Here is a 14,500-nt window from a genome sequence, read left to right as displayed (position 1 = left end):
AATATCATTTTGAGCGAGAATCATAAGGCACACCTTGAAGTTGAGGCTTAAGTCAACAACATAACTATTTTCCAAAAAGCACAAAAAGAGTTACATAACTAAAACAAGTACAAACTGTCAACATCAGCATCTGAAGTTATCAATTGATGTCTTCAATGTCAAATCGCATATGGCTTGAGTAGCATCCTACAGATGGCCATGTCCATATTCTTGAGATCCGACGGGTACCTCGGGGAAATCCACCCAAGACGATGTAAGATACTAATCTGCCGATACGCGTACCTAACAAGGCATCATATTCAGGCGTACCGCGATTCCAATAAAACCTACAATTGGCCTCGAAATCTTCCTCGTCATGTGGCCATACAAGACCATTTTGTGGATAAATTGTCTCCCTGATAAACCTGTATGTGTTATGGTTCACCACATCGGTAAAAAAAACATACCTCAGTGTTCGGATGAGGAAGTCCCTTTTGTATGCGGCAAGACTGATTTCAGATATATGGACTGTGCCTTCTGCATCGTGTCGTCTGATGTTATCAAGAACAATAATTCCCGACCCTGTGTGGCCATAGCACTTAACGTCTTTATCGTTGATTTCGAAATATCGAAATGAAGAATTTGCAGCGCCGAATCCGTTTGGGAGTCCTAGTTCGACTCGCTGGTCACGAAATCCTCTGTCGGTGCCACGGTGGCGCTCAATCTCGGCACCATACTCCATTTCGAGATATTCGAAGGTTAATGAACAATGTGGAATCTCGCAGCCAGGCTCAAGAGGGTCTTCCATCCATCTCCGTCGCCGTGCCCCGTCAACTTGTCGATATCCGTATCTAAGTTCAGTTTCCACGCTGCTGTGAGAATTCGATTGGCGCAGTAGTGAAGATTCTTCTGGGTCTGGCTCGGGGACAGTCCATGTGTGGGCTGCGAGTGAAATCAATCGTGAGCTTCGGGACTCACTCTCTGGACGGTAAGAACCTTCCAAGAGCAGCGATATCTGAGCCCTGATATGATGCCATTGCCTCGGCATCTTAGATAGTTGGCTTTTACTTTTTCGGAAAATATAGACTCGGTTTCAACGATACCGTTTCTTGGAAGTGGGAATTGTTTGAGTGTTGATATTTTCTATTGCAGGCAACTGAAGACTAATATAACTATACTACACTGCAAGCAGTATATTCCGTGAATGCACCTTCCAGGTTAAATGATCCAGATCTGAGACTGCGAAGATCATTGAACTTGTTGTATCATTGTCCTATAGAAACAAAAGATTTGAAAAGGGAAAAAGGCTCTTTATCAGAAACTTGAGACTTCTTTGACCAATGACTTGGGAGAGACATGCGGTCATCTTGTAGTAGCACAGTACCCGACCTAGGCACTGTCGGTAAAGCAAGGCATTACCTATATGGGTAATCACCCGTAGACTAGATATCTGTGCAAGGATGGAGAGAAGTGCCACTCACGCCTACACCTACTTCGGGATGACCCCTCAACTAGATATTTCTTTCTATTCTTCCAATCAATGTTTCTACTATTACATAAATTGATTTTTACGGTAATTTTTGACTTTCCTACAGTAATGTTGTACCCTGGACCAACCATACATAGGTAGCTCTACGTACTGGATTTTCTTTGACGGGTGGGGATTTCCTATTTGGGTTGCCGCCGCTTTTGTGAGGGCGCTCAGACTCAGGCTCAGTGAGTAAATTTCAGTCCGGGCTCAGGCTCACTGAGCTTGCTCACCATGATCACGTGATACAACATCGACGCTCAGTGATCATGATTGGCTGCTCACTGACACCAGTAGCCGCTGATTACTAAGGGGCATTTATTGAACACCCAGTCTACTGCCAGTCTATCCCCAAAGAAGCTTAGGTTCCCCATACTGATAACTGACCCATCAACATTTTGATGGTCCTCAATTTCCGCACCGTCTGTGCTTCATGTGGTGCTGAATCTCCTATCTCCTCTTCTTATTTTAGAACACCATGAAGTAAATCTAAAACATGTCGTAGTGGTTTGTACTAGGCAGCGGAAGAGAAAAGATTCAGTCATCTGAAGATAATGGGATATAAATACGACCCCAAGTCCCGCGGACCACCTCCAGTCACCCAGCTTTCTTACAATATTCTGCCCTTCGCCGAATGCTGGATCCGCTTCGATAATTATGCCTAAGAATTTCTCTTTTGCTGAGGTCAATCAAAGAGCCAAAGAGCAAGGCCAGCGACGACGGATAGACGACGGCTATGTCTTTGGCGCTCATGCGAAAGAAGATTCCATCAGGAAAAAAAAAAAAAGATTGCCAACAACCAAGGGAATTTACTCGACAGGCTTTGATCTATGGATGGAGTGAGTTGACGTGAATTCTTTATTCAAAATTCTCGCCGAATGAGTTATTCATCTGCATTTAGATTCGCTGATAAGTATGGCCTCAAGGGCTACAAATTGGGTCCGGATTGTGCAACCCCAGACCACACCGACATGAAAGAATTTATTCGCTGGTACATCCACAAAACAAATGGCCGAAAGAGTGAGAATGGACTCCCGGTGATGTCGAGTGTCGTTAATTGTGCCGAGAGACTTTTTGGTGGCTTCGAAGAAACAGTGGGCATCACCATTGTAGAAGAAGATCGAAGTGAAATCATTAATGTGAGACAATATCTGCCGCTGGGTTGGACATGGTAACAGAGACTAATTTTATTGCATTCACACACAGTGGATCAAGAAAACATTGACAATAGACGAGAAGCTAATTGAAGATGTCAAGTCACCAAGCCTAAGCTTTACCAAGAAAGACTTTTGTCGAACAATATCCTCCTTATGGCAGACAGACCATCCTCGATTCATACCTGGTTTACTAAAAGTCACAATCTTGCTTACTCTTCAGTTGTTTCTATTCACTGGAGCAAGGATCGGAGCTTTTATTCCAGATCATAAGGACAAAAAAGAAAGAGGCCTTCGTTACAAGGTGAGGATACCTCAAAAAGGCATGGTTCTCTTGCTGACCTTTACTACAGGATATCGAGCTGGTTTTGTTCCCATCTTCCACGGCTCCCTGGAAAGTGGAATGGAAGGTGAATCAAATTTGGTTGAAAAATAATCGAAATCCAAAGTATACAGTGTAAGTCAGCGATGGAAGTCAAAGTTGAAGAGATCTCAATTCAAAGTTTCACGCACTAATCGTTCCTCTAGCTTTGGAATTGGGATCCGGGATTCGAGGAAGCCGCAATTCGCAGCCGGCTACATTCTACTAGCGCTAGCGCTCAACCATGGTGCTCTATTTGGCATTGAGTCTGTGGAGGACCTAGCTCAATTCGACCTTTCAAATGGACCAATTCCTTTACGCTGGAATGAGGATTATCTAGAGAAACCCGTCCTCAGACATGTCACAGCTGATGGTCCAAAAGATGTACCCCTCACAAAAACTGTATTTTGTGAGTGTTTACGTGTGATTCTCACTGCCGCGGGGTACACCAAAAGACCAACTGTCCATAACATTCGCAAGAGCCTCGGGAGAGTGATTGAAGGTGAGTCAGAGGCATACGATAGCCTGATTCAAAAGGTGTGATCTTCTAACTCATATGCAGGAAAGTATGGCTCGGCCTTGGTATCTCAGATCTACGGACACAAAGGACCAGGAACCTATGCCAAGGATTATGTCTTACATTGCTCTTCAATCAACACAGTTGCCGCAGTTTTGGATGAGGATCCGGATGCAGAAGGGGGGTCGGACCATATTGAGTATTTCCAAGGTTTTGACAGGTACTATGAGCCAGGCCTACCAGGCAAATTACCTGCTGAAATCGAGCAAAGTCTTTTGGAGAAGCCCGAGTTGAAGGAGATCAAAGACCGAGTTGGACATCTTCTGAAATATGGCAATGACAAAAGTCTGATAGCTTTGGAGAGATTGAACTATAAAAAATCTCTGCTCAGAATCCGCCTATCCGAACTCAAGGAGTATCAGAAGCGTTGGGTGCGGGAAAGGCGGGATCAAAGGATTCTCAGCAGGGGGAAAGAAGACTTTTCGATTCATGGAAACGATATTTCTACACGCACTCAAGCTTTGTTAATGCCGGAAACTGCTAGAATCGCAACGGCCATGTCTTGCACGAAAGAGCAGTCCTTTGAAGAAATACTCCTCTTTGTGCAAGATCTGAAAACGCAGTGTGCTCGGGATTTTGATGTGGTTTATCGCCATACCATCACTCGCCCTGGCTACTGTCCATTTTGCTTGTGGAATGAAGTCTCGACAGCGACAACAAAAAAGATAGCCAGCTCAAACCCCTAAGGAAGCAAGGCATATCCTCGACCTTGTCTCATTCTTCGCAGGCTATGGATGAGAATACGCGGGGCTTCCTAGCCCAGGCTGTGCGGGGAATATTGACGTTATCTGGTATCGATAATGACGAAGGCTACATTGATTCCCTCGTCTCTCAAGTAGATATTGATAGTCAGTAAAGCTTTCAGGCCCTTGATGATTATGTGTTAACTGTTTTTAAGTCCTTTTGGCTCGTTCAGCGACTATCGAAGGCAAGGCGGGAAAGTCTGAAAAGCTCGAGGTGGAGGTTGTAAGGACCTGCGAATTCGACCAGAGGGTGGTGATGGGTAAGAGGACTCCTAGCCCGCAGCTTCATGTGCTACGAATTAAATGCTGATGCTCATGATTATAACCGAATTTTTCATGCACGGCGATTACCAACTAGCATATTGCCCGATTGCTCAAATGATCTCGTTTGCTTTCCGCGATGGAGTGTTTGTCTATACTGACCTCACACCCAAGCTCGTTTGAACAGTACGTGCTCTAAAATGAATGGCACTGAGAAATGACGGTGCTGGGTTATACGATATTCACTTAGCTTCATCAACTAGTGATGATGATGCCCTGGGGGGTGCAATGCAGTTGGAAATCCTGCAATGGCAATCGCTCTAAGGATGGACAGGTATTAGGGAAACGAAACTTCCACGAAAGCAAATCGCCATGACTTTAGTATTACTCTGGCTTATTCTTCAGCGAATGTCCACTTGGCCTGTTAGTTCGTCGTGGTTCCAAAGACACAAAGTCTAACATAAAGCGATGAAAATCAGTGATGAACACTCGGCTAAGCTTCCACATCTCTAGTCTGAAAAATTAAAGAGGTGGAGCTAATTCAGAGCCAGCTTCGCAATCCACCAGGCTTTATCTCTCCCAGACGTTCGAGCCACGTCATCCAAACATTGAAGTATAACATTCTTCTGAGACACTGAAAGTACAATGGGCCCCTTGGAACTAAGATCTTCCAGAAGTTCCAAGGCGTCAGTTGCATCACGCAACTTTTTCCCTGGCGTGGGTCGTAATCCGCAGCTGTTGATCTTGAAGATGAGTAGATCTAGCTCCGAGATATACGGCAGTGCATTCGGTCGGACAGTCGATATGGGTATCGCTGCGGAGGGGACATAGGGTGACTGTAGGCTATCATTGATATCATACTGTTGAAAAATAATGCTACCAACGGCCTCACCTGCCAATCAGGAGTGATATCTATTTGAATTAATTTGCCATTGGAGCTTTTGTAGTAGAATAGCTGAGCTCTTTGTTGGAATGGAGATGATGGCAAAGCAAGCAGTTTATCTTTGACTGCTTTGGGAGCGCCCTGGACAGTTATGAGGAAGTCGACGTCCTATTAGTAATGCTGTCAGCGGCTACTCAAAGTCCATGATTAGCTCTTGAGAATGAACATCAGTTGTGCGGTAATTGCGAATGTATTTCCAGAGACCTAAGCCCCCGATGACAACGATTCGGGAGTTCGAGAATTCCGGTATAGTTTTGAGGATTTCAATGACAGCCCCGGCAGCTGCCTCCAACTCAGCAAAGGACAGCCCGCTAGACATTGTAGTTATTGGAACTCTAAATGAAAGAAAGAACTATTTTTTGGAAATGATTTGTGCCTAGAGAGAATGTTCTTGGTTATCTTTCTGAATGCTGTTGTTTGCCTGGTTTTTGTAAATCCGTCTCATTGAATGTCACATGACTAGGGCGCCAACCAAGACATATTTAGCGCTGGAGACCCCGCATCTTTAGGTAACCTCACAAACTTCGAAACAATCGGTGTTGCATGTAACCGCTGATGGCTGAGACGCAATTCCAAATGATTTCTGACCTCCACCTGGAATCCCCAGCTGCATACGATATTTTCCAAGTCAAACCCCGAGCGCCATATCTGGCATTGATCGGCGACATTGGCTACGTCAAGGACGAGGGCTTCTTTCATTTTATTCGCAAGCAAATAGAAGCCTTCCGCATCGTATTCCTTGTTCTTGGCAATCACGAACCATATCACAGCAATTGGGCTCAAACAAAGTTACGTGTGAAAATATTTGAGTCCCAACTCAACGAGTCTTTCAAACGAGGCGAAACGTCGGGCCAGTTTGTTTTCCTCGATCAGACACGCTATGACCTTTCACCGACACTGAGCATCCTCGGCTGCACCCTATTTTCCCAAATAGCCCAAACGCAGATGGAAGGCGTCAGTTATGGCTTGAACGACTTCTATCATATTAGTGATTGGTCAGTTGAAGCACACCAAGAAGCACACCAAACTGACCTTGAATGGCTCAATCGTGAAGTAAAGTCTATTTCGCGCTTGGAACCTAGTCGCAAAATCGTTGTGCTCACCCATTATTGTCCCCTAATCAGCGAAAACGTCGTCGATCCGAAGCATAGACATAGCAAAATCTCCTCTGGTTTTATGTCTGATCTGTCAGGCGAATCCTGCTGGAAACAGGAGGTTGTCAAGATATGGGCTTTTGGTCATACCCATTTCAACTGTGACTTCCGAGACGCAGAGACCGGGAAAAGGGTGGTTTCAAACCAAAGAGGATACTATTTTTCTCAGACAGAGGGGTTCGACACTGCCAAAATCGTTGAAATATGAGCCGCCGAGAGAGGATACTATGAAAAAAGCATGACTTTAAAGGAAAGATTAGTAATTCTCGATTCTGTGCACCTGAAGGCGCTCTACAGTCAATTCACTGCGGAGATCATCTAGAAGGAGATACATCCTTGAGAAATCTCCTTCTTTGAGTGCACGATAGAATAATTTATAGGCTTCGCCCAGGCTGTTCTCATCAAACAAAACTGTTTCGTCCACATATTCCAGAATATATGTCAGAATTGCCATCCAGTAATTTGCAGATCTGGTGCCATTATCTCGACAGAGCAACATGATTACAGCCTCACAGTATCGAACAGGGTGAGGAATCTGTACAGAGCCAAATTCAGGTGGGAAGCGTCCTCGGCCACGGCCGGGTACCGCTGATGGAAGCCGTTTGTCTGATGCATTCAAAATGTCGAGGCTCCCTTCGGAAAAAGATAGTTCCCACAGCACATCGGACTTCCGGTATACTGAGATTACAAGTTCGTCATCAATGTGCAAATGTTCAAAGGGGAGGTTTCCCCGACATCCATCTAAAACAGGGCAACATAGGCCTTGTGGACAAGCGGCAAAACCAGCTTTCCGAATCGAGGTCAGGGCAATCTTCGTCGATTCGTCGGGTACAACAAATGCCACACCCTATAATTAGGTCAAAAACATTTCATTTGGACGAAATAAAAAAATCACGTACGTCAACAATAGTGGGAACGCCATATACAGTCAGTAAATAGTTGCCCCAAAGGATGTTCGGAACACCAGCAGAGGTAAATATACTAGAGATCGTTGCGACAAGGCTTTCGTCCAGCGTTTGAGCTTGCGTGTGAGCGTCAGACATAGTGAAAGATATGTAGCATCTCAAACATGATAATAAAATTTTGAACGGTGTCGCGGGTGCAGCAAGAGGAAGCAAAGAAAAAGGAATTCAGCTCAGGGGCAAGAAGATAACCGGTCTCGGTATAAGTTAGTTAGTTATTCAGAATGCTTAGGTCATCGCCGCCACACGGATCCGGCAGATATATTCTTCCGGCAAATTACGTTACTCTTGTGCCAAATGAGTGTTGGTCTTGACTAGAAGCGTAAATCTACGACCCCAAAGGCGATCTTGTCAGTGTCAACAATCGGCATAAGGTATACGCGATAAGCGGAGGATACAGACCCACATGGCGCATCAGTTGCCCAAATTTTCTGAGACGATCTACCCAAGAACAAGCTTTTACACTGATATTCATCAGTTTTACCTCCAATCTCTCTCTTTATTTCCCAAGGCCCCACCTCAAGCGCACTAATTCTTATTAGGATATCTTTCCGCTGGCCTTACATTCCTCTATGTAATTTTCGGTAAGTCCCCGTAAATTACAGTACTGCTTTTGACTGGACGCTCGGAGAGCAAAAGGCAAATGATGTCATGGTATCTGACTCGCGCATGGGGCTTCTCACCCCCTCTGGTTTTTCTGACTTTACTGATAGCGCGGTATCCTCCACCTTCGAATCCGAAACTTCCTGGGAGCCCCAAAGTAATACCAAATATTTATTGATGTTCTGTGAATTCTGAGTTTCATGACTCTTCTTCATCTTTTTCACCATGTTTATTCCTGTCGTTTTCAATCAAATAATGGAGGTCATGTTGCTTCCAGCTTTACTAGCACGACTCCTAAGCTATATTAAAAGACATGAAGTGGGAGCAGTATTTGGACGCTGCTCTTTCTATCACCAATATTTGCCTACTTATCATCTTGGCGGTTATAGAAAAGATGACAAATGATGGAAGATTTGTCTAATTCAGAATTCATTGTGAAAGCTAACAATACATCAACGCAAAGACCAGCCTATTTTACTCCCCATTGTTGGTATATTTCCATTCTTATTCGAGGTGCGGCTCTCAAGGTAGCTTTGATTGCAGCTAGCTTACTAAGTCACTAGTGTTTACAGATGAAAGTGCTTGTTAAACCGCCATGTCACGTACCTCAATATTCATGTATAGTGGTAGCAGTAGTCTCGAGTTCGACTCAATTGCTGTCTTATCTCCTAGGTGTCCAGAACGCATCATCTCTTCAATATGGCATATGCATTGTTGTTGTGATTGAGTACATTTGCATTGCAGCTGTGTACTTTGCACTTTTTCGGAAGACAATACCAAACTATCATGGGCGGAAGAAATTGCGTAGGGGTATACTACGCACCCTTGCGATCGCTGCTGGTCTAGTATATGTCGCTGTTCCCGGTATTGTCTCTAAAAGCTGGCGTTTATCATTCGAGGTAGGTGCAGTCTTCAAGAATTCTTTTGACTCTCAGTGTGCTACTTGACTGACTGAATAGTCTTAAATGTTAATATGTTTCTATTAGGCAGTGCGCCATCTCGCTAGCCGCAATGTTGACACATCAGTCAGCTATTCAACTCGGCCCCAGAGCTATGTTAACTGTCTTTCAACTATGAACACGGCCTCCGTGACCTACCATAGCACAATATATCAAATCGAAATTAGGCAACAGTCTTCGCCTAAGCAGCAAGCTTGAAGCCAGTCAAATCACCGAGACAATACACGTGGGCTCTAAAAGAGCACTTTTATTTTGCTCTAATCACTGAAATTGGATCTTGTGGCTTTCGTTTCATAAAACGCTATAGGGGTGCTACATTGATCAAGCAATGAATCTTAAAAGACTGCAAAAACGTCTAGCCTTTGCGAGTAATAGCCAGTACAAGAATTATAAAGGAATTTCACTTTTGAAATTCAAACTAGCCGCTCCTTCGAGTGCAAAAGCTCTCCAATAAGATGTAAGGTTACTATTACTCGCCAACAAACATGGTGTCATTGAAGAACACACTTCTCTTTGTACTTGCGTGAATCCAGAATGCGGACTTGAGGCTGGTTTACTTTTGAAAAACAAATTACGGAGACATGTAAACGGGCAATACGATCTTCAAGTTCCTGATCTTTGATATCCTCAAGATCAAACAAAGGTGTATTGTTCTAGCTTCCCAATCGAGCGCCCGCAGTCAAAGGCTCAAATTTTCTCATTCAGTAAGCTCCGAGTGGACACAGGTGCTTTTGACTGTATCTCTTCCAGATAGCATGTTCTAAGTGAACCGGCTGCCTCTGGTTCTTTCGGTCTTCACGATGTCATTTGGTCTCAGGTTTCATCGTTAAGACTTCTCTCATCCACTGGAAGTTAGGATGGTCCACACGAACTATTCTTCGCGATAGTGGCGTCGTGTTATATATCGCGTACTGGCAAATACTCGTTGCAATCTTCTTGGGAGCTTTTGCGATCGCAGTGTCCCAAATAGTGATGGTTCGATTCGTACTGAGCATCAGCTTGTGCTCAGTGTTCGGTGGCCACATACTATCAAAGTGAACTAGAGCATGAGCGGGTAATCTGGCGTCCACTTCAAGTTCTCGAGCAATTTCGTTCCTTGTATATAACCAAGCATAGACGACAACATAGCGTCCGTCCGATAAGTGACGAAGATCGGACACCTTAGCGTAATCTATACCTTTTGGACCAATGTCCACGATCGCAATATCGCCGCGGTGGACTGTCCACCGTGGAAGGCGTGCTGAGGAAACAACAGAGAGGCTTTTCCATGCAGCAGCTCTATCCAACGGGATCGGCCGGAGCTGTGCGGCGCCATCCCCAATGACTTGATATAAGATTTGAGCAGAAGGCGCATGCGCGACCTCGACACTTGCTGTATTCTCCTTTCTCTTTTCCCTCCGTTTCATCTTTCTATTCTTCGCAGAAATTTTCTTTTCTTCCTGCCGACTCAATAGTCAGCGGCAAGATTTGACGGTCCTCTCTTCATTTCTTCATTTGGATTGTGGCATAGTTATAGTGGTTGGCTTACTTCGGGAGGTTGTGTGCCATGTTTTTGAAGTTCGGCTGGTATATTGTTAAAATGTCTTCAATAAGACTGCATGCTCGGCACGTATGCTTACAAGGCTTGTTCAAAATGGCACTGATGCTCATGGGATTGACTGGCAACATGTTTGGAAAGTTCGAGGTTTCCATATAGTTTCTGCTTGGCCAGGTAAATAGCATTTAACGCTTGATGCTTAATCAAAGAGGATTTTCGCAAATGAGTTTCTATAGATGTCCGAGACTCTGAGCTATAGGTGGCCTTACAACTACCTGTCACTCCATATTTAAGTCGACAAGCGTAGTAACTTTCCACCGCGATGAAAGGCAAGTGCTCGGAGAGTCATTAATTCCAGGTGTCCCACATGAATTGATCATTTATCTCAGTGAGAAATCAGCCACGGACAAACGGTCACACTCCTACACCAAAAAGTATTTCACGACTCCACAATTGATTGATATATACATGGTATGTAATGAGAGTTGCCAGCAGATGTCCTTTACCATACATAGCCTCGGTCTCATATAATGCGAATGAGTATCTTGGTTCTTCGCAAGCCCTAGATCGCTGATAGAATTGCACTGGTTCGGTTAATTGAGAGATAGAGTGATGGAATCCAGGGTTCCAGTGATGAAATTGAATTTGATCGCTAAAATCGTTCCATCTGACTTCTAAGCAAATTGCCATGACAGTAAGGCGGAAATGTATATCCCTGAAACAACTCAATGGCCCAAGGAAAGAAACAATCACACTTGCTCTCTGCTTTTTTAAATCATTGTTAGTCTGAAAGCGCGCTTTCCGAAGCAATCATAGCCAGAATACAAAGCCATAGGTTTTTTAGATCTTTGACTCTCTAGCCACGCCAAGCCAGCTTACCGAGCATAAAATGTCCTTCCTCGAAATTGATTGGATAAAGAGCTCAATAACATAAATTCATCAAAAAGTTAAACAGCTTAAAGAGTCATTTTGCCATCTTAATTAATCGGCCAAACAAAGTTGTCAAGAAGGATGCTCAAGTTCTGATACCTGAGGAGCCATAGAAATTTGAATGCTCATTTCCAAAATCCAGGATCTAATTTTAATGCTCATTTCCCAAATCCAGAATCTTGGCCAGATTCTAAATTTCATGCCTGAGCAGATAATTTATTAAGACAACCATACACGAAAAGAATTACATGACAGTACCATACATGTTTATTCGATTCATTAAAAAAAACATCGCGATCAAATTTGTGGCTGGTTTATAATGTATTGTGGCTGTGTATAATTGCAATACGTAGCTTTCGGTGCCATAGGAAGAGATCAATCATTAGACATGCGCCTCAAACTGTTATTGCATGGTAGATGAAAAAGGAATAGTGCGTCAAGACTGAGATTCCAATGCTGTTCCACGAACGATATATTCTTTGTACACAGGAGAAAGATTTTCGATTGAAAATGCCTCTTTCCGGGCACAAAAGCTCCGCCTTTGTCTCACGAACTTCCCAGGTCTTTCGTAGTAGATGAAGATAGAGGCTCTTCAAGATACACCAGCTCGGAGATTTCAGTTTATCGTATACAAAAAAGGACGAAAGGAATACTCACAGTCAAAATCAAAGACCCGGTCAAATGAGATCAGCATGTTGTAGCTCCTTTGATGAACAGACAACGGCGCCAGAAGAAAATGTCTTTCTTACAATTGCAGACTTTAGTCATAGAACTGTTCTTCCTCTGCCATGCACTTCCCTTTCCGCTGAGTAGAAGCCAACGTGCCGCATTGAGCCAGATCACTGCTTGCGAGGACTTCTGCGACAATATCCTCACAACTGCGTTGCATAAGTTTAGCTCCGAACTGTATTGCGACTCGCAAACTCTCAGAATCATTATGGGGCGCATTGAAATAATCGGAAAGTTGCTGCAAAAATATTATCATGTCGTTAATAACCTCCACGTTAACCATAACATGGTCTTTTCGATTTCTCTTTCGCCCCGCTTGAGTCCAGGTGTCTAATTCAAGCTTGGAGCAGCGATACGGCTTGTTTGGTTTTTTCAGGGCATCTTCAATGCTGATATCAAGAAGACTTCGTTTTGCGCGATGGTCATTTGGTGACGTCGACTCCCTAGAAGTCGCCACTTCCGTGGCTACAGGCGAAGTAGCTGCAGCAGGCCCAGGGGCGCACGGAATGTATGACAGATGGTTGGTTTTGTATTGGCGGTGATCTTTGAGAGCCACGGCATCGAGCTCATCAAGGTGCAAACGCGTACGTTGGGAAGGTTTGAGTTCTTCTAGTAGTGAATTAGATCAAAGCAACGACAGTCGGGTGACAAGATAAAGAGGTAATTAACCCACCATCACGAGCTTTGTTATTCAGAGGGTAGAAATCAAAGGTCGTGGGTTTCCTCGTAAGAGTCGACTGGGTGCATCGGTCTGAATCCATGGTACTTCAAAATCCAAGGAAGATTCGGACGCCCGGAAACAGAAGTATTTTTTGGCCTCCATACCGAGGAAGACGATCCTTCTTAAATAATTTTTTTGGTTCTCCCATCCAGCAGGGTCTTCAATTGATGGTCAAGAAGCAAGAAGGAGTTGAGGCGCCCCAATGCATGGCTGTTTGGTGTGGCACATACTGGGTCTCCTGGGACGGGTATGTGGCAAATTTCAATAATTGCGGTCGATACTTTGTTCCCAGGAACTGGGAAAAGCCAAACACGCTTAAGCGAACTATGATACTTCCTAGGAACAAAAGATCAGACAGGTGATACTTGAGGGGTAGCCGAGAACAAATGAGCAGAGCTGAGTGTTCCTGGGAGCAGAGTGCTACATAGAAGCTGATAGGTCAAAATTTGCTACCCGGTCCGTTTGATCACGTCGTTCATTGTCAAATGAGCATAGTAATTAGTCAAGTGGGCATGGCCATATGCTTTTAATTGGGATGATGAAATTCTTGTTTTGAGCGAGTGGGGCCTTGAGGCAGCGTAGTGAAATTCGTTTTATTGAGGTAGCCCACGCATGTGATTGGCCTCCTGTGGAGTGCGCTCAGTGAGCGAATCCCATTACTGCGCAGGCTCAGTGAGCCGGGCCTGAGCAGACTGATCGGCTCACTGAGCATGAGCAAGGCTTATGTAAGACTCACTGATCCGATCACTGAGCCGGAGGCCGTGCTCAGATCTGCTCAGTGAGTAAAAGCGGCGAGGGGGTGAGCACTAATCCGGAAAAGGAAGCCAAAAATCGTCAAAGGAAATCGAAATCCGGTATATAGGTAAATGTTGCATGTCCCGACAGAAAAAAAGGGAATGCCGTTTCCGCCAACTACACTATTTGCGCAGTTCCGGAATTCCAGGTACGTAGCCCGTCTTTTCAATACTTGTATCCTTGGCAATTATTTTCTTCCTTTTTCCATGCAATTCCATACACAATTTTTATGATCTTCACGACTTTTTCCGGCAATAATCATGGTAGTTAGCCGCTCATTGCCAAAGATAGGTAAGCCTTTTGGGGTTGACGCGAGTGCACTTAGAGCGGATTTTGGTGGTCCTTCTGACGATTAGTGTAGATTAGGCGAGGGGCTTACGGTTTTTCAGAGCTTTGCTGGGGCCTTATTCTGCCGCGCGGACTCTACCTGGCGAGCTGAAGGGATGACGGGACGGCAAGTGGACGTCTCTATTTTACTAGATAACGAGACATCGTTAGGACGAAGGAGATATGGAGTTCGACAAATTATGGGAGTAAAACATCACTTTATGCGTGTCTCCGTGA

At 44.5% G+C, this 14,500-nt stretch overlaps 7 protein-coding genes across 7 annotated transcripts; 2 read left to right on the top strand and 5 right to left on the bottom strand.

The window, feature by feature from the left end:
- Positions 1-139: 139 nt before the first annotated feature.
- Positions 140-1,027, bottom strand: N7495_003297 (uncharacterized protein; the record flags this gene model as incomplete). Its single annotated transcript, XM_057205966.1, has 1 exon — positions 140-1,027. The coding sequence occupies one exon, from the start codon at positions 1,025-1,027 to the stop codon at positions 140-142; it is 888 nt and encodes a 295-aa protein (XP_057066573.1).
- A 4,112-nt stretch (positions 1,028-5,139) lies between these two features.
- On the bottom strand, positions 5,140-5,865 carry N7495_003296 (uncharacterized protein; the record flags this gene model as incomplete). Its single annotated transcript, XM_057205965.1, has 3 exons — positions 5,140-5,439; positions 5,496-5,654; positions 5,713-5,865. The coding sequence occupies 3 exons, from the start codon at positions 5,863-5,865 to the stop codon at positions 5,140-5,142; spliced, it is 612 nt and encodes a 203-aa protein (XP_057066572.1).
- Positions 5,866-6,101: 236 nt separating this feature from the next.
- Positions 6,102-6,908, top strand: N7495_003295 (Ser/Thr protein phosphatase superfamily; the record flags this gene model as incomplete). The annotated part of the gene is made up of 1 exon (XM_057205964.1): positions 6,102-6,908. The coding sequence occupies one exon, from the start codon at positions 6,102-6,104 to the stop codon at positions 6,906-6,908; it is 807 nt and encodes a 268-aa protein (XP_057066571.1).
- A 48-nt stretch (positions 6,909-6,956) lies between these two features.
- Positions 6,957-7,743, bottom strand: N7495_003294 (uncharacterized protein; the record flags this gene model as incomplete). Its single annotated transcript, XM_057205963.1, has 2 exons — positions 6,957-7,547; positions 7,600-7,743. The coding sequence occupies 2 exons, from the start codon at positions 7,741-7,743 to the stop codon at positions 6,957-6,959; spliced, it is 735 nt and encodes a 244-aa protein (XP_057066570.1).
- A 1,117-nt stretch (positions 7,744-8,860) lies between these two features.
- On the top strand, positions 8,861-9,422 carry N7495_003293 (uncharacterized protein; the record flags this gene model as incomplete). The annotated part of the gene is made up of 3 exons (XM_057205962.1): positions 8,861-8,867; positions 8,890-9,164; positions 9,252-9,422. 3 exons carry the CDS (start codon positions 8,861-8,863, stop codon positions 9,420-9,422), a joined length of 453 nt encoding a protein of 150 aa, XP_057066569.1.
- Positions 9,423-10,027: 605 nt separating this feature from the next.
- Positions 10,028-10,630, bottom strand: N7495_003292 (uncharacterized protein; the record flags this gene model as incomplete). The annotated part of the gene is made up of 1 exon (XM_057205961.1): positions 10,028-10,630. The coding sequence occupies one exon, from the start codon at positions 10,628-10,630 to the stop codon at positions 10,028-10,030; it is 603 nt and encodes a 200-aa protein (XP_057066568.1).
- A 1,821-nt stretch (positions 10,631-12,451) lies between these two features.
- Positions 12,452-13,181, bottom strand: N7495_003291 (uncharacterized protein; the record flags this gene model as incomplete). The annotated part of the gene is made up of 2 exons (XM_057205960.1): positions 12,452-13,029; positions 13,094-13,181. The coding sequence occupies 2 exons, from the start codon at positions 13,179-13,181 to the stop codon at positions 12,452-12,454; spliced, it is 666 nt and encodes a 221-aa protein (XP_057066567.1).
- Positions 13,182-14,500: the final 1,319 nt, after the last annotated feature.

The sequence above is a fragment of the Penicillium taxi genome (genome assembly GCF_028828555.1).
Source record: "Penicillium taxi strain IBT 34144 chromosome Unknown utg000002l_segment0_segment0, whole genome shotgun sequence".
Taxonomy (NCBI): Eukaryota; Fungi; Ascomycota; class Eurotiomycetes; order Eurotiales; family Aspergillaceae; genus Penicillium; species Penicillium taxi.
Note: the sequence above shows the minus strand (reverse complement) of the source record. Positions and strands in the feature narration are given on the sequence as shown.